General features: G+C 29.7%; 5 protein-coding genes across 5 annotated transcripts; 1 reads left to right on the top strand and 4 right to left on the bottom strand.

Annotated features, from left to right (window-relative positions):
* Positions 1-1,055: 1,055 nt before the first annotated feature.
* On the top strand, positions 1,056-2,768 carry FG379_000858 (uncharacterized protein; the record flags this gene model as incomplete). Its single annotated transcript, XM_067326268.1, has 1 exon — positions 1,056-2,768. The coding sequence occupies one exon, from the start codon at positions 1,056-1,058 to the stop codon at positions 2,766-2,768; it is 1,713 nt and encodes a 570-aa protein (XP_067182953.1).
* Positions 2,769-5,975: 3,207 nt separating this feature from the next.
* FG379_000741 (splicing factor RRM domain containing SC35-like splicing factor) lies at positions 5,976-6,944 on the bottom strand (the record flags this gene model as incomplete). The annotated part of the gene is made up of 1 exon (XM_067326151.1): positions 5,976-6,944. The coding sequence occupies one exon, from the start codon at positions 6,942-6,944 to the stop codon at positions 5,976-5,978; it is 969 nt and encodes a 322-aa protein (XP_067182836.1).
* Positions 6,945-8,573: 1,629 nt separating this feature from the next.
* FG379_000742 (Sec61 signal peptide plus 9 transmembrane domain-containing) lies at positions 8,574-9,995 on the bottom strand (the record flags this gene model as incomplete). Its single annotated transcript, XM_067326152.1, has 1 exon — positions 8,574-9,995. The coding sequence occupies one exon, from the start codon at positions 9,993-9,995 to the stop codon at positions 8,574-8,576; it is 1,422 nt and encodes a 473-aa protein (XP_067182837.1).
* A 622-nt stretch (positions 9,996-10,617) lies between these two features.
* FG379_000743 (uncharacterized protein) lies at positions 10,618-12,717 on the bottom strand (the record flags this gene model as incomplete). The annotated part of the gene is made up of 1 exon (XM_067326153.1): positions 10,618-12,717. One exon carries the CDS (start codon positions 12,715-12,717, stop codon positions 10,618-10,620), a length of 2,100 nt encoding a protein of 699 aa, XP_067182838.1.
* A 1,684-nt stretch (positions 12,718-14,401) lies between these two features.
* Positions 14,402-18,082, bottom strand: FG379_000744 (uncharacterized protein; the record flags this gene model as incomplete). The annotated part of the gene is made up of 1 exon (XM_067326154.1): positions 14,402-18,082. One exon carries the CDS (start codon positions 18,080-18,082, stop codon positions 14,402-14,404), a length of 3,681 nt encoding a protein of 1,226 aa, XP_067182839.1.
* Between the last annotated feature and the right edge of the window lie 220 nt (positions 18,083-18,302).

Consider the following 18,302-nt stretch of genomic DNA (forward strand, 5'->3'; position numbering starts at 1 on the left):
CTTTAGTGATGCTTATTTATTAACCAACTATTTGTCTATACAATCTTTGGTATCAGGTTAGGCGAAATTTGTGTCTTCAAAAGTTTAATATTCCTTTAACATCCACAACAAATCAAGAAAATAAATACAACTTTAGAGTATTATAGTTTAGTTAAAGCAAATTATATTTGAATATCTACGATGAAATATATATTAATTCAACTTTCTTTCCCGCTGGTCCTGATCGGACTAGTGCAACGTAAGATCCAGTGCCTAATTGTTTGAGGATATTTGATCCAAATGAAGAGGAAAAACCGAAAAAGGTGTGTTGATCTCTAAAAAAGAAAATGAGTACCACAGCCCTTACTCGGATCAATATTTGTAAAATGTCCTATTTCATGCTCAATCTCTCTCAGCTTTTGTTTCTTACCCTATTTCGCTTTCTAATTTCCTCTCTCACCACTACAGACCTTTTACTTAATATTCACCGTCAAAATCTTACAATACTATTAATTCTTGTATTTCGGTACCTCAACTAAATCTTGACATTTGCCGCCCAATGCCTTTTCCTGATCATTTTGAATTTTCAAATTTACCTTAGGAAGAGGCCTAATAGATTTGGCGGTAATTATAAATATTAAGATTATAAATTATACTTTAAAATCCTAGTAGAAAAGGAAGCAAAAAACTAGTAATGATAAAAGGAAAGAGAATACATAGCTAAAAGAATTGTTTGCCTTGTTTTGCGAGCATGCAACATTATTGATGAGTACACCTATTCTGGACTGAGGAAGGAAAATAAGCAAGTAATGTGCAGTATATAAAATACACGGAAGAGCGTCTCAGGACTAAATTAACGGATTAATGAGGTGTTAGAATAAAGAATAGAACAAAACTTTTTTGTGTGTACATGTGTATTTTCAAATCGTGATATACATGCATAGAATAATAAATACGACTCGCACTGCACTTAGTACACAAATATCTGTTTTTAAGCACATCTCACATTAATATTGTTTAAATATAATTTAAAGGTCCGAATAAATAAACAAGATATATATTTGTTGTTAATAACAATGATAGCTGTTTTACTAGATAAAATATACGATAAATATTCAAGAGTAATTGCCAGAATATTTGATACAGGCTCAAATTTTGCATATTGGTCATTTAAAATAAGTTGGTATTTAATACCGATATTAATATCTGTAATAATACTAGGCATAGTTATATTCTCACTAACATGGATATTGTACTTGTTATTTTATATTTATTACATACCACCTAAATCAATAACTTTTCCATTGAATTTTGAATATAAGAATAACTTTCTTTCCCAATTTTATATTAATGATGATAATAGAAGCAGTAAAGCAATATTTGGAAGTGGAAATATATACAATAATGTCATAAATAACGACGAATTAACAAACCAATTATTGTACGAACAGTCAGAAGCAGTAGCATCGGTTTCTTTTGATAATATAACATGGAAGCTTGGGAAAAAGGATAATGCTGTAATTTCATCCAACAACAAAACAATAACTGTAGAAGACAGCAGTAGTTTGAATAAATACAGTATTACATTGGATTATTTAATTTCTTTTAAAAATTACACATTAAGAAAAGTTTATAACTTATTTACATTTAATTGGTTTGGAAAAAGAAACAAAAGTAATAATAGTGAAATCAACAATATAATAAATAATGATATACTAGGTAACGAGATTGACATTTTTGTTGAATTATTTTATTATCCAAACAAATATAATATAAATATTACCCCATTTCAGGTAAATATTGAATTGATAAAGTGTATTGAATCAGATAATAGTGATAGTCTAAGTGTTCTTGCCGAGTTTAGGAAAACAGCAACTATTGAATACACTCCAGATATAACTATTAGATTTCGTGAATACTTTTCGCTAATTCCTTCTCTATTTGGAATAAAAATAAGCAGTTTTGGTTTAGGATTGGAAAGCAAAATTACCGTTAAGTTAGTTGAAAATTTCCCACTTTTAAAAAAATATTACCATTACCATAATGATACCAATACACATTTATCTAACTATTTAAATGGTCTAATAAAACTATGTGGTGCGAATATTAAAATGAAACCTGCCTTACATGCATATAAAGCTAATCTAATTTTTCAAACAAAACTCAAATTCTGGAAAGAAGTTATAAGAAATCATCCAATACTAATGGGTAATATTGTTTCAATAATGTTCACATTATTTTGTCTAATATTAATATTCCTAATTTCTATTTCAATTGGATTTTATTTGCTCTGGAAAAAACATTCAATTAACAGCTATTGTGATATGCATATTTCAAACAGTCATCTTCCTACTGGAACTTTAACCCATAACATCTGTACCCCAAGCTCCACTTACCATCATATAAATAGTAATGATATTGGAAAGGGTTTATCTTTGGGCACTTTTAGGGAAAACAAATTTTCTATTGACTACTCTTCTTCATCAACCTCGCCTGTTATATTTAATGGATTATTGCCATTGGAGACAAGGCAAGTAGTAACAAATAACTCTAAAAATCAATATCTTCTAGAAAGCACCTTTACTAATAGAAATGAGATCTTATCAAATTATCAAGGTAACGGAAGTGTTGTTCATAACACTAATTTAACTCAGAACGGAAATATTATCAACAATATCATCGATAGTACTAATCAAAATGATAATGGAGATGGAGATATAACTGAAGGTGTAAATGAAGTTGAAAGCACTTTAAAAATTGAAAAATATGACAATAATGCTGAAAATTAGATATTAATTCCCCTCCTATAAATTCACAAAATACCATTATTTCTGATAACGGCAATATTTTGGCTCCTAGTTGTGATAATACACTTTTATACAATTTATCGCCATATTTTACAACTTAAATAAAGAACACAAATACGGAATAATCCGCCCCACTTAAAAAATGCAAGTGTATTGAATTATATAAATAACAGATTAATATATTGCTTACATGTTTTCATACACTTGCTTGTGCATTTACATGTTTTCATACCACTTATATATCATATAGACATTAAATGCAATTTAAAGATTATATAGTCCAAGTTTCCTCTTAATTTATACATATTCTACTTTTATCCTCGTGTTTTTTCTTACTACTATAGGACTTTAGTTATATTTTAAATGCTTTCCATTATAAATAATTTTTTTCTAGACGAGCTCAATTCTACAAGTTTGTATATCTGTAAATGGGATTAATGACAAACAACTTGCTCCAATCACTACATTAAAATGTACTTTGACCTTCGTCTGATCCCGAACAAAGTATTTAGTTGAAATCGAACAGAGGTCAGCAAAAACTGAGAAAGAGAAACGAATAGGAAAACATACTAGTACTTAATTTATTTAAAAAAATATCGACATTATATTCTAATTGCTGCTTTAAAAATACGTATATATAAAATATCAATAGTTTTTCAAATGAGAAAATAACTAGGTTTAATTTGGATATGCAATGTGCAATTTAATTATTTAATTATAGGTACTCAAAATTATATTCTAAATGTCCTATAATATTAATATTGATTTCATTACTATTACTACAAATATCACTGCTATTATTAGTTACTGTCATGGTATATCATAACAGTAACTAATAATAGGCAATAGAACCATAACAGAAATGAATAATATTAATAGTAGTAAAATTAACATTAATAATTAGTGTAATACCTATTTTTATAAAGTATATGAAGTGATGTAACATTAACTTTTTTACTCATTCTTGCGGTTGAAAGTGCAATTATTTCTCTCAAGTACAAATAATTACTTTGGGGAATAATGATATAGATCGATAATATGACCGTTTTAAAGAATAATTTCGGTTCATAAACCTGAATAAATATACACTAAGTTGCATGGTTTCGTATGTATATATATATTCGACTAAAAGAAGTCTAAAAGCGTGTAAATTTATACTTGTTTTTTCACTAATACACATTTCTAAGTATTTTAATCAATCAAACAGTTAATAATACATATCATCTTTTCCCCAAATAAGCCAAACCCAACCACAATGCAGAAAGTAACGTTGTGTAAATGAAAAACGGCAAATACTACCATTTCAAATCACTCCAATAAACCTTATTTTAATTCAGTCAATTAATTAATTGTCTCCCCTCTTAGCATATCCCAATTACTTTCTTTTTTTTCTAATTCGTCTATCTTTTAAATTTGTTCCCCAATACAATCCACATTAATGTTCCATGTATTTACCTCTTCAAATAAAAGTACAGAATAACAAGAGATCAATTATTTTTTATTTTATACCTTAAAGCTTTGGTTCTAGTTAGTAACCCAGGACAAAATAAACGTATACCATATACATACATGTATATAAATAGGTAAATAGATGTCCAATTAATTTTACAAGAACATCATAATGATGATAATAATAGTAGCAACTTCAATGATATTACTTCGTATTTGTTCCAAATTGAATACAAAATATTTTTAATTGTAATCAAGTAAAAATATACAGTAAAAGTTGATTAATTAATGACTGACTCCTCAATGTTATCATTGTTTAAAATGAATGTTTATTCATCCAAGGAAGAATATTGATATCCTCCAAAACAACGAGAAATTACGGATAAAGTGTTTCGCGATGTGTGATTCTACTTTAAAATTGTTTATCTAACAGTGTCACCATTACTATTATTATTCAAATAATAGGTGAATATTATCTCTAATTTCGATATACAATTTATGTTGAAATAGTAATAATATCTAATATTCATGTTAACCGATTTGGAATAAACCATGATACAATAAATACATTTAGGTTGATATTACTTTCAATGATAACTAAGAATCCAGGAAAATTCAACGATATAGAACAGTAATAATAACCCTTATATAATACATTGTATGCAATAGCAATTATTCGTATGTATATTACCCGTGTATAAACACATATATACATTTATACATATATAGATATATATACGGGTATATACTCATTTTATATATACATATACCATATAAATGTATATATGAACCAAATCCCTAAAAACAAATTCAACAATAACGCCGCAGCTCTTTATCCATACACAGATGTAGGTATAAATTACATACGAATATAATCTATTGATAAAATATAAAATCACTTCTTCTCCTTTCCTTCTCTATGTCATCTACAAACCATAACATACTGAGTATATTTATCTTTATATACTATTATCCATCCAAAAAATACATAAATTACCAGTAAAAATGAACAAATTTATATCCTATAATAATAACAATAAACAAACATGATATAATCCAATCACCGTGATTATACTAATCATTTTAATCCAAATTGCTATTTCTCTCTTTTTCTCGTTTTCTCTTAAAATTGAAGTTAAATTAATACAATTCAAGTTGATACTTCAAATAACTCCAATAAACAATTACATTAGTCAAAAGGTAATATAATAATATAGCTCCTCTTTCAGATTATTGTATGTAATAATTTTCAAACACATTTTATAATAGTAATCTATTATACTCCAATATTAATATATCAGGATATAATAATTAACTCGATATTTCTTTTCTCACCATTTTATTTAATTGTATTAATCAAGACTAAATCAATATGCTAGTAGACTTATTATTACATGGTAATCTCCATTCTCTCTTTAATTGCAAGTTCAATATCCCTCCAATGCAAATAATCGCAAAATTACCATAATTTTAAACGTATATATACACATATATATCCTCACATGTATTTATATAGTATATATTTCTTCCCTCCCATCCTCCAAAGACATGAAGATTATCCAGGGTTACAACAAGGTATAAAGGGAAATAAAAGGAAATGTAATACATGATAGTTCCATTATTTCTATTCTATTTTTATTCTTATTTTTAATAATATTAGACCAAAAAGAATTCCATTATTTATCTAAATTAAATTACTCATTATTCCTTTTCCATTAAAATAAATAAAAATGAAATTACTCATTTTCTGTACCTTTTTCCTTGGTAAGATTCACGACCTGTTGAATGGTTGTCATCTCTACCAATACTTCCTCTAATAGGCGATCTACTTACACTCCTTCCTCTTGGAGAATGCAAACTTGGGCTTCTACTTGTATATGGTCTTTTGTGTCTATAACTTCTTTCATCATCTCTGTATCCTCCACTCATAAATCCACCTAGAGCACTACAACTACCTCCACCACCTCCGTGAGCATGTCGTCTAGAATTCCCACCATAATAATCATCTCTATACCTTCCACCTCTACTGTAACCATGATCGTGCGAATAACCGCCTCTGGAGCGGTGGTCGTATCTACTATAACCAGCAGATCCAACTCTTGGAATGCCCCTTCCAGAATCTCTTTGGATCCTTCTCATTGTTTCGGGACTTTTACGACGGTCGTGAGCAATAACAACTCTAATTGTACTTCCATCCAAAAGACTACCATCTAATTTACCAACAGCGTCTTGTGCGTCTCTTGGATCCATATATTCAACAAAACCAAACCCACGTGGTCTTTTAGAATAATAATCTAATGGTAAATATACATCTCTTACGGGCCCATATTTTTCAAAATGATGCCTTACACGACCTGGTGAAGTTTCAAATCTCAAATTTCTAACAAGCAAACTACAACCTTCAACATCAAATTCCGACTTCTCCCTTGAGTGAGATCTTCTTATATCGCCTCCTCGTAAATCGTTTCCTGTTCTTTCTGTTGATCCTCCCCTTGGAGTACGAATGTCATCTACTACACCATCTTTACTTCTATTTGTCTCATCATCGGATATCACTCCTCTTTCTCTAGATGGAGATTTTGAATCATCTATATGCTTTTCTATTAATTCTTCACCTTCCTCCTCACCATCATTATAGTCTATATAGACTTTACTTCCAGACTTATCAACTCCCACTGTCTCATCATCTTTGTCTTGCGAAAAACTCATTGGAACTTTCGTATATCCAATTCTAGTGTGAAGGTTGGCTGGCTAGCCTGGTTAAATTAAATAGTTAATTATCCGATATCTAATATTTTCTCTATTATTTTCTTTTGTCCCCTTCCTTTTCCTTGTTTCCTTTTTTATTGATATCTACGCTATTTGCCGTACATTAATAAATAAATAAGTATATATATATATATATATATACCTATTATTTATTAAATTTATTTAACCGGTCTATTATCTACTTTTGTTTATTATCACTTAACTTTTATACATATATTTCATAAATACCGTCAACCATATATTGACAAAATTTTTTCTATCTAATTTGTCCCTTATTATTTTTATTATCTAGTTATTACCTGATTGCTTTAAATATATATATATATATATATATATATACTATTGGTTATATTTATTATTGCTTCCAATTATACTTATATGTAGACTTGATGCATTTAACCATCAATATATATTTATATACATTTATATTTAAATATATAATCTTTTTTATATATTACTTAACTATTCAATTTACGTTTTAGTTTATGTAAACATTTACAATCAATTTATTGTTCCATTTCTTAAGTAACTGATATTTGACTATTTTGCCGCTACATCATCCAAATTTCTTTTTTATTAACTGCCTATGTTTTATTACATTATCTATAAAATATACACCTTGGCGCTCTATACGTATTTTGTCCTGGCTAATTTATTTGATAAATAAACTACAGAAATGATTTTCCATGTTAAATATTTCATTAAATTGCATTCTTTTTGCATCGTTTATTTTTATCTATTTTTTAAACGTAACTTGGAAAAATAGTTAAGATTGATATTATGTATTGTTTAAATATTGATGTGTTTCACATTAAACATGTGTTCTATTTTCGTTTGGTAAAATGTAATTTTGTGTTTTTAAAAGTAGAATATTCATTGAAATAATATCATTTTTTTGTTCAACTATTATTCTTTTACTTTAGACACCTTTTTTTTACCTCCAGAACTCCTTAACACTTTAAACAGCCACTTTAGGTTCCCTGTTTTGTGGTGAGTAATAAAAGAAATGCATGAATATGTTTATTTAAAGTGGGGAAATACATATGAAATGGTGATTGATAGATATTGGTAAATATAAAATTAAACAAACTAGTATAGAATTAGCGCTGTTGAACTCAAGTAAAAAAAGCAATTTACTAATACTAGATATTTCTGAGTTTAGCAAAACAATTATGATAATTTCTAGGAAAAAAGACAATTAAATATTGCGATATAAATACTTAATACTGAAAGTGAAACAATTAAATACCTATATATTATATATTAAATAAGGACTGCGCTGCCAATTTTAACCATTGTAGAGAAGTGGCAGGGACAACAGTGATTTCCCACGAACAGAATAAAAGGTCAGGTTTTTTTAATCTCAATTATCATATTAAGTACGTTATCCTCCTTACTTATTTAATTCATTTCCTCTTTTTGCGATGATATCAATAATAACTATAAAAGTAGCGAGAAAAAGAGATAATTGAACATTAAACAAAAAAAAGAACGATATATTATTAAAACTTATTCAGTATATATTACTTGATTTGGTTGAATTATTATCGATCTAAAGATAAACTCTTGTTAGAATACAATATTTCCGCTTTCTCTTTCTCTAGCAAACATTTCATAGTATTGGAATATGATAGTAACGGCTAAAAGAATACCAGTACCACTACCAATTGCTCCCAAGAAATCAGCGATAATAGTCAAAGCTCCAATGCACATTCCACCAAAAGCAGCAGCAGTTGGAATGTATCTGTTTAGTACTTGTACGAGTGAACTATCACGATACCCTTTCATAATCATCTGTTGATCTCTAAGTTGTTTAGCAACGTCTTTTGCGGATGACCCAGATACTTCGATCCATGTCTTGGAGAAAAGTGCGCATGAAACAAGAACAAATGTAATGTAGAAGAATGTATGAATGGGGTCAGAAATGACGTCAAATAGTGAGTTAGGTGGGGATATGTAATAAGCAATACCACCTACTGGAATAGATTGTCCTCCAACATCCAACTCTTGCCATTGACCAAGAATGTTAACTAACATATTTGATTTAAATCTACGATACAATAATTGTGAAAAGAAATAAAGATTAGATACCAATGCAGTTTGTAAAATAATTGGAATGTTTGATGTGTAGAACAACTTAATTGGGAATGATCCTTGCTGTCCTCTCACCTTTTGGTACTTAACTGCGAGATCTACACGAAATCCTTGGAAATAAATAACAATTAAAAATACCAATACGGTGGCGAGAAGATTTGTCATATTTGTCGCGTGTGAACGATAAAATGCTTCTCTTAATGCTGATATTTTGTCCTGTTTTGTGAACAATAAATGGAAAAGAGCTATAACTGCTCCCTCAAATTCCGTTCCTCTTCCTGTATTGATTGTTGTTGGGCTAAATGCCTTCCAAACTATTGTTTCGCAAATGTTTGTTGCAATAAAAAGTGAAATACCTGCTCCCAATCCATATCCTTTTTGCATCAATTCATCCAATAATATTACAACCACCCCTGCAAAAAATAGTTGCACTATTATTAAAATGGCATTCCAAGCACCAATTGTACGTATGTCACCATACATACCACTAATCACATATGCTACTGCCTCCCCCAATGTTATCAATAAACCAAATAACTTTTGAGCTCCTTGGAACAATGCTCTATCTTCCTTCAAACTTTGATCTACGTCTATTATCTTACTACCTGCCAAAAGTTGCATAACCATACTTGATGTTACTATTGGAGATATTCCAAGTTCCATTAAGGTACCCCTGTTTGATGCCAAAATAACTCTCACCCAATAAAACGGGTCAGAACTCTTGCTACTCAACACCCCATATAGGGGAATTTGACAACAAACCAAAAAAACAAATAATGATATAAGTGTCCACAAGGCACGTTCCTTAAATGGAATTCTACGGTCCGGGGAAGATACCTCTGGAATGATGCATAATGCTGGTTTTATCAAATTCAAAAATCTTATTCCCTTTGCCATCTTTGCTCCTATGTCAAGAAAAAATATATTTACTTGAACTATATATAAATAACTTTTTCTGTTATTGTCCTCTCTTTCTCACAACTTTAACTTTTTCCCTTCCTCTCAAAAGTCTTTTACAAAGGATAAAACTTTAACCACCCCTCACTTTCGTATTACTACAGGCGCCCTTTTTTCCCTTTTTGTTTCCATTTTTAGTCCAGATAAAAAATACCAACTAATTTTACGTCTCAAACATCTGCCGCCAGGCATTGCTTATATAAATATATGTAATTATTTCTCAATTATTTTATACCTTTTCCCACCCACGCCCCTCTAAACTTGATTCTGTCTTTGTATTTAAGGAAATTGAATTGAATAGAGTCCTTGTTTTTACAATTGCTTTACCTACCGTTTATTTTTAAATGTGGTTACGAACTAATGTATATATCCTTTTTTCAAGTTAAAATGTGCAAATCCTCGCGTACAGATCGTTCAAGTCACTGAATCCCCTGCGGCCCTTAACTTAGTTTACATATTCTCTTAATTATTATATATTTGCACTTGTATATTACATGTGGATGCACATACACATCTTGTGTATGAATACGTGTATGCATGCATGCATGCATTTCTGCTATCTTTATGTGTTTTTTCTTATTATTCTCTCAATATCACAATAAAATGCGTTTCTGTTTACTTTGATTCTATCTATTTTGTCATGACCACGCCCTTTTTCATTATTTAATTTGGTTTTACTTTCAACTGTAATTGTGTTTTTTCCTCCTATTTCTGCTTGTTCGTTTACTGTGTCTGTTAGTCTGTCATAATGGCGTATGTCATTATTCGACAGATATTTAATGCTCTTGAGAGGGCATTTTTTTCCTGCTCTGGAGCTTTTAAATTGTCCATATGATGAAATCGAAATAGGTATAGCATTATCATCATTGCAGCTACTATAATTAATATTATCTATTATTGGTTCCCACATAACTAGATATGGAACAGTACTATTTTCGTTATTTTGACTATCGATAATACCTTTTTTCTCATTTTTTAAAATAGAATTTTCATTACTTTCATCGACACACTTTATTACCAACTCATTTTGTTTAACCACTCTTAATTCGCTTTTTTTCACATTATTTTCGTCAAAGATTATCTCAAACCTGTTGAATTTCTGAGTATAGGTGTCGTCTTGATTGTTTGCATCTCTTCCATACAAAATATCAAAAAGTACTTCACTTTTGCTTTCTCTTATAACCTCATCACTCAGATTACAATATTCAGTTAATTCCTGTTTATATTTGAATATTTTATTGTTGCCATTGCTAATATTTGTCTGAGTAATAATGGCATTCAATCTCTCATTCTCTTCTCTAAGCATTAACAAATCCATTGTAAGTATCTGTATTTGATCTTTAAGTTCGATGATTTCACTATCTTGTTTAATTTTTCCAAAAATACACTCATTTACTGAATTTTCTTCAACATTCATGTTATTATTGTAAAACGTCAATTTCTCATCACCTTTTTCACTCAGTTTATTATCGTAATCATACTCGTATTTTAAGTTACATTTAGTAGGCAATAATCTGTTTTTTTCACTAATACTAAGCATCAATTGGTCATCTGCTTCTATCCTCGGTGACTGAAAGGCAGTTTCAACTATCACCTCATTTTCTGTCTCACAATTATTATCATTCATACAAGTATTACCATGTTTGTTACAATTTTTAATTCCGATTAATCCATCATAATCGTATATTTTCTCCTCGAAATTAATATAATCGATCTTCTTCTCATATTCATAACACTTTATCTCCCTTTCTTTGAGCTTTTTCTCGGTTTCAATAAGTTTGTTCTCTAATTCTCTGCACCTTTCTCTGCCTATTTTTTCCAACTCCTTGTTCACATTACTATCATATTTTTCAATTTCCAAACGGTGCTTAGTAAGTCTTAGTATGTTCCTACAAAGACTTATTAATACACTATTTTCATTTATTTCAGTTTTCCCGTATTTATTATTGTTTTTCTTTATTTTATCCTGAAAATTTGAATTCATATCCATCTTACCTACAAAGTTATTGACCATATTTGAATTGTCACAATGATCGCTAATTAGACTATTGGTCATTTTATGTTGTCTTTTTATTTTTCTAAAACTATTATTGCTATTCAATCTCTTTTTTAAAGCTAAACATTCTTTTTTTACACAATCCATATCCACATCTGTACTTTTTCTATTGTATTGGCAATCATCACTCTCTAAACTGTGTTCTCGTGTTTTCGAATCACTCTCGCTATTCTCATATGGATTTACACATTCTTTTTCCAATTTGACATTCTCCTCACTAGACTTCACATCATTTTCCTCATTGTCATCTCCAACTACAAATGAACAACCTGTGTAAAACCTTGCCCCTAAAACTGCCGAAGTCAGACTTTCTAAACTCATTACTGAATTATCCATTGCAATTAAAAAACTATCATCCTCACTGTACTCACTTCCAGATATCAGCCCTTCCTTAAGTAACTTTTTCATTCTTTCACCAAATTCTGATTTTATTTTACCGTTAAAATCATACCTTTTATCATATAAATAACTACTACTGCTATTATTGCTTAATGAATACAATTCCATCAACTCATGCTCCAATTTGAAGAATAAATCGGTTAATTTAATTGTAACATTGTCTATTCTTTTTACTAAATCAACGATTCCATTTTCAAAATCTAACATTTTCACTTTAATTTTCCAGTTTACCGTTTTTTGTCATGTGTTTTCAGTAATATTTTGTTTATTTATTGTCTTCCACTACTGAAGCTATTTCTTATTATTTGCCACTTATAAACACTGTTATTGGTTGTTTTTCCCCTTCACAAATGCACCTATTTAAAACAAAATATATATTGCATGCATATAAAAGCAATGAAAAACCAATAAGCAAATACTGGTATATTACTATCTATTTCAAATAACAAACTTTGTTTAGTTAATATTTACATAAGCAAATAAATGCGTTAATTTTATTGATATAAAAAACTAAAACTCTTTATATTTTGTATTACTTTAATTTCGTGTTATTTATTTCATACATGTGTGTGTGCTATTATATCTTATCAAATATTACAAATCTGAATAAATATTGCGAATAGCCATATTAATATTATTTAAAATGAGATAATTATTTTAAAAAAAATTACTAACAATGGCAGACAAAATATTAATATAAAACTAGAGTTTTAAAGTTCTAAGCAGTAAAAGTTACGTAGTATTCAAATATTGCTATTGATTTTAATTAACCATCATTTAATATTCTTCCATCTGTTTAAGTATTTTGAACTCCGTTCTTCCATCATTTTAAATCCCATAATCAACTGGACAATTATTTGCATGTTTTCTCTTTCCTTTAAGAATTACCTAACTAAATGTGAAAAAAAGGAATCAATAACTAAATTTACACCTATCTACATTCATACAAGAAAAAAAGACTAAATAATAAATAATAATTAAATGCCTTAAGTGTTAAAGTATTGGCTATTATTAACTCAAAGTTTATTCCCCATTCTTTCTTCTCATATTTTTTTGTCCCTATGTTTATCTTCTTTTACTCCCTTAAACTATATATTTTGATTTCTAATTGCAATTTGTCAGTATATATCATTCTTCTGTATATCCCACATATATCCCTAAAAAAACACCTATTTATCTACCTCTGTCCTAATTTCAGTCTTCCCTTTTACAATAATAAAGTATTTTCTCGCTTTCGGAGTCCTCATATTCTTTTCCTCAAAGCGTTTCTTATTTTGGCCTTATTCATCCTGCCATTTTTTCTCATATGGAAAAAATATAAATCTTATATTCCAATATACTTAACATGTATTATCTTTAATTAGTTTACCATACCTATATAATTTTATTTGATAGTTATGCATTGTAATTACAAAATATCTGAGTTTACATATGTATAAATGAAGGTGTATGTATGGGATGTATATCTATAAATTGGGAGAGTAAAGAAAAACCAAAATAATGTACCACCATTCAAGTAAACAAATAAAAGATTGTGGGAATTCGGAAGGCAAAAAAGAAGAAATTAAAGAAATGGTTCAAAATAGAAATAAAGAAATATACAAATCCATTTAACAGAACACTTTCGCAGCCATTATTTTATTCGAGAACACAAACTTCTAAATCTCCATTAATATAAACTTTTAGTATTTTGTGGCCACACAGTAATTATGCCTTTATTCTTTTAAATAATCTGTAATTAAGGTTACAATAATATTAGTTAATTCTACTAACATTATAACAAATATCCCTGAATATCTATATTTACCCTACCTTCCTTATATTATTATTTTAATAATAATATGTCAATATTTACATCATTCCAATCCGGATTAAAGGTTTTAATAATAAATCATCTACTATTATCATTGTTATTACTACTTATATTTGAATTCTCAACCAATAGACCAGAATTGTGATGGTTAGTCGCGCTACCATTAGAACCAGGAGTAAAATCGTGAAGAGCAGCATAAGCATTACGGTTGTTATTGTGAGAAGTTTGGAAGAAGTTAGTGTTAGGAATGCCAATGATGTTAGATTGTTGTAGATGAGCATTTTGATTATTGTTACTACAAGAAATATTACTGGAATTTGAGTTGTGATTTATATCCAAATTAATATTGGAACTAATGTTATCATTTAGATTTGAATTAGGAATTTGCCTATTATTATGAGTCCGTTCGTGAGAATGGTCATTATTGCCATTGTGACTGTTATTGTTATTATCGCCACTAATGTGGTTACTATTATCACTACTATTACCATTATTGTTACGAGTATCTGCCGATTCGCTTCCGCTATTCTCTCCTGAAGATAATGAAAGCAACAAATCGTCATCTGAATCAGTTTCTACAAATGTATTTGAGGCATCGTACTCTTGGTCTGAAACCTGTTCCTCGTCATCATCTTCGTATTGATAGTTTTTAAAATCTGTATCTTCCAAAATGCCAAAAGGTTCTCTACCAGCTCCCACTTCTAGCATTGTTCCCTCCTGTTCTTTTCTTACTCCATGAATCTTTCCTATTCCCATTTCTCTCGCATTTATTTTATCTTCTTTTTCAGTTCCACTTTGATTTTGACTTTCACCTATTCCGTCCTCTGTATCATCACCAATATTCTCTTTATTACAGTTGTATATTGTGCTTTTGGTAAAAACTGGTGAACTTCCTGCCAAAGAGGAATAATTCGAATTTGAATAAACTGAATGGCCAGAAACAAGAGGAACGTTCTTTTGAATACGAAGAAGATCCCTTAGAGTATCTTCATTTCCATATTCACATTCAAAGTAACTCCAACTAGTCCAAAATTTATTATAAAGTGAAAGTTGATTCTCTTGAAGATATATTTTAGGAACGAATTCACTGGCATACAGAAAAATTGACCTCACACGATTAATTTCACCCATATTAAGCTCGAAATTAACATACTTAATACAAATCTTAATGATAACATCAGCAGTTTTTAAACTCTCAATTGCTGAATCAAAAATACTCCTTGTGTATTCAACGTCGCTACATCTCAAAGTCAAATTAATCCAGCGAATGTATACAATGACCTTGTATTTATCTTGTTCATCCAATTGTCTAATTGCTCTCTCAAATACATCATATGCTCTCTTTTTTCTTCCCATATTAGTCTCACAAACGCTGTATATACTATACAAAATAAAAACATATTCATAGTAACTATCCAGTTCTTTAATGCGTAATTTTAGTTTCCATTCATTTAAAGCAGAAATAGAATACTCAAATATCTCCCTTATTCGTTCAATTCTTGCATTGTTGATGTTATTGATACTACATTCCGTTTCCTTATCTAAATCAAAAAGGTTTTGTATAGTTACGCCACAATAACGATACATGAAACTGTTAATTAGGTCTAAACAAATATTAAAGGAATAAGGCATTTCCAAGGCACCAATAGCTCTTTCATATAGTGTAAAAGCCTCATCGTAAAGGCCCTTTCTTTTAAAATAGTCACCAAATGAAATGATCAATGAAGAAGTTGACATCCCCGAATCAAATAACTCCTCAATAAGTGACCATACACTTTCAGGGGTTCCAAATGAGATCTCGATATCTGAAGACAGTTGCCATATTCTTGGATTGTTTATTGTCTTTTGTTTGTCCTTCTGCTTCTTTATAAATCCTAAGCATCTCCTCACCAACTCTAAAGCACATTCAGAATTTCCGAATCTCAATTCCATCTCAACCCACTCAGTCCAAAGGAGTGTATAGTCCTCAATGTACGGTTGTAACAATGCTCTTTCAAAGACCTCTCTTGACAATTCTAGTAATTCCTTCTCCTTTTTTCCCTTGCCACCTTTATTGTATTCCAATATTTCATTTCCATTATCTATGCTGCTGGTCATGTAATTAGCATAAAATACCCAAAAAATGCACCTACTCTTGTCCTTAATCTTATTAAAATCTATTGTATTTATAGCCTCCTCGAACAGTTTCACAACCTCTATAGATGGCTCAGGTCTGTTCTTCTTCCTTTCCTCTTTTATAAATGCATTTATATATTCTATCCATCTAGATACATTATTCTTTTCACACCTAACCAATGTCTTGTATAATAAACAATTGTGGTCATTAACTATTTTTTCTAGTCTCTCAAATTCCTTTCGCAAAGATTCATCAGATAATTCCTTTAAGGAAGATATAAAAGAAGGTGAATCTGACAATTGTGTACTACAATTTGCTGACTCCTCTCTGTTACACAAAAGTCTGTTCATATATATACTTGAAAACATCATCATCGAATCATATATTACTGTGAAATCATATACACTAGCACATTTTTCAATGCCAAAGTAGTAGATTTCGTAAACCTTCTTCCAATCTGCTAATTTCATGTATATCTGTGACACTCTGCATACAAGTTCACCGAAAGTTAATTTATATCCTCTATTATTCAAATCCATACTATCAATCTGAGATGCATTAGTGTCATTTTTAACATTATTATTTAGATCCGTCCCAACTGTATTTAATATTGGAGAAAATACCGTCTTTTTATCGTTCATACTCTCATTTAATTTCTCATCTATTAATTTGTTAGCATAATCTTCGATTATTTTTTTGTCAAGTACCAATACATTTTCCGATAGTATAACTAATGCCAAATTAAATAAATCGTCCATGCCTGACACTTTATGCCTTGAACCATTTACCTCTATACCATTTTTAAAAACAGAATAATCCAACTCAATTCTTTGCTTTATAAGCCCAAATAATTCATTTAAACATTCTGTTATTTGATCACCTTTGACTAATGCTTGTATATATGGTTCTATTCCATCTTTGAATGAAAACAACAAAAATCTCCTTAACACACTTATTGATAGTATTGGAATGTCCAAGCTTGTTATATATTCCAAATATTGATTCCATATTTTGTGGTGAGTCTTTAAAGGAAGTAATTTTAAACTTCTATCTAATACATGTCGCGATCTTGTAAATTCTACTTTGTTCTTGAATAAGTATCTACTGTAACTCAACCATAAACCTACTTCATTGCAGGACTTCAAACAAGATTCATATTCATCTGATATGTCCAAATTAACCAATTCCTTTCCCAACCTTTTCTCCAGAAACAATTCAAACTCCTCTAATAAACTCAGGTACTCTTTCCAAATAGAAACCTCGCGACGACTGCTCCAATTCAAAGCTCTTCGAACCAAAACCAAACAATAGTCGTATTTATATAGCAAATTTAAATCAAGATTTCCTAGGTTAAGCCTTTCAACTTCATCCAACTCAACATTCTCCAAACCTATTTCTCTATTCAAGTCATTCTCCTCAGAAATGTACTCCATATCATGATATGAACCCTCTTTTACCATTGATATATTGTTCTTCACTTTAGATATATATTCCAACCATAACCCTATTTTCTCTCCCCTTTTTCCCCTTTTTAACTCATCCTCATAAACTCTTAGTCCCTTACATTCCAAAAATACCTCTTTCTTCAAAATTTTATTCCTTATAGACTGCAGATACAACAAATTCTCTTCCACACCATTCATTGAAAATTCTATTTTAATCTATATACTTTTTGTATTCCTATTCTTCATAATTCTTTTTTTTTCACTACTTATGACTCATTTCCCACAATTTCATTCTACTTTGGCGCCAATTCTTGAATTATTTTGCCTCCCCTCTTACCAAATAACCCCCCTTTTTCTGCCCCTCAACCTTGAATAGAGCTCTTTAAAGAGAAAGAGTGTAAAGTCTGCCTTGGACTTT

This window comes from Cryptosporidium bovis, assembly GCF_009768925.1.
Source record: "Cryptosporidium bovis isolate 45015 chromosome Unknown contig_16, whole genome shotgun sequence".
Lineage (NCBI taxonomy): Eukaryota > Apicomplexa > Conoidasida > Eucoccidiorida > Cryptosporidiidae > Cryptosporidium > Cryptosporidium bovis.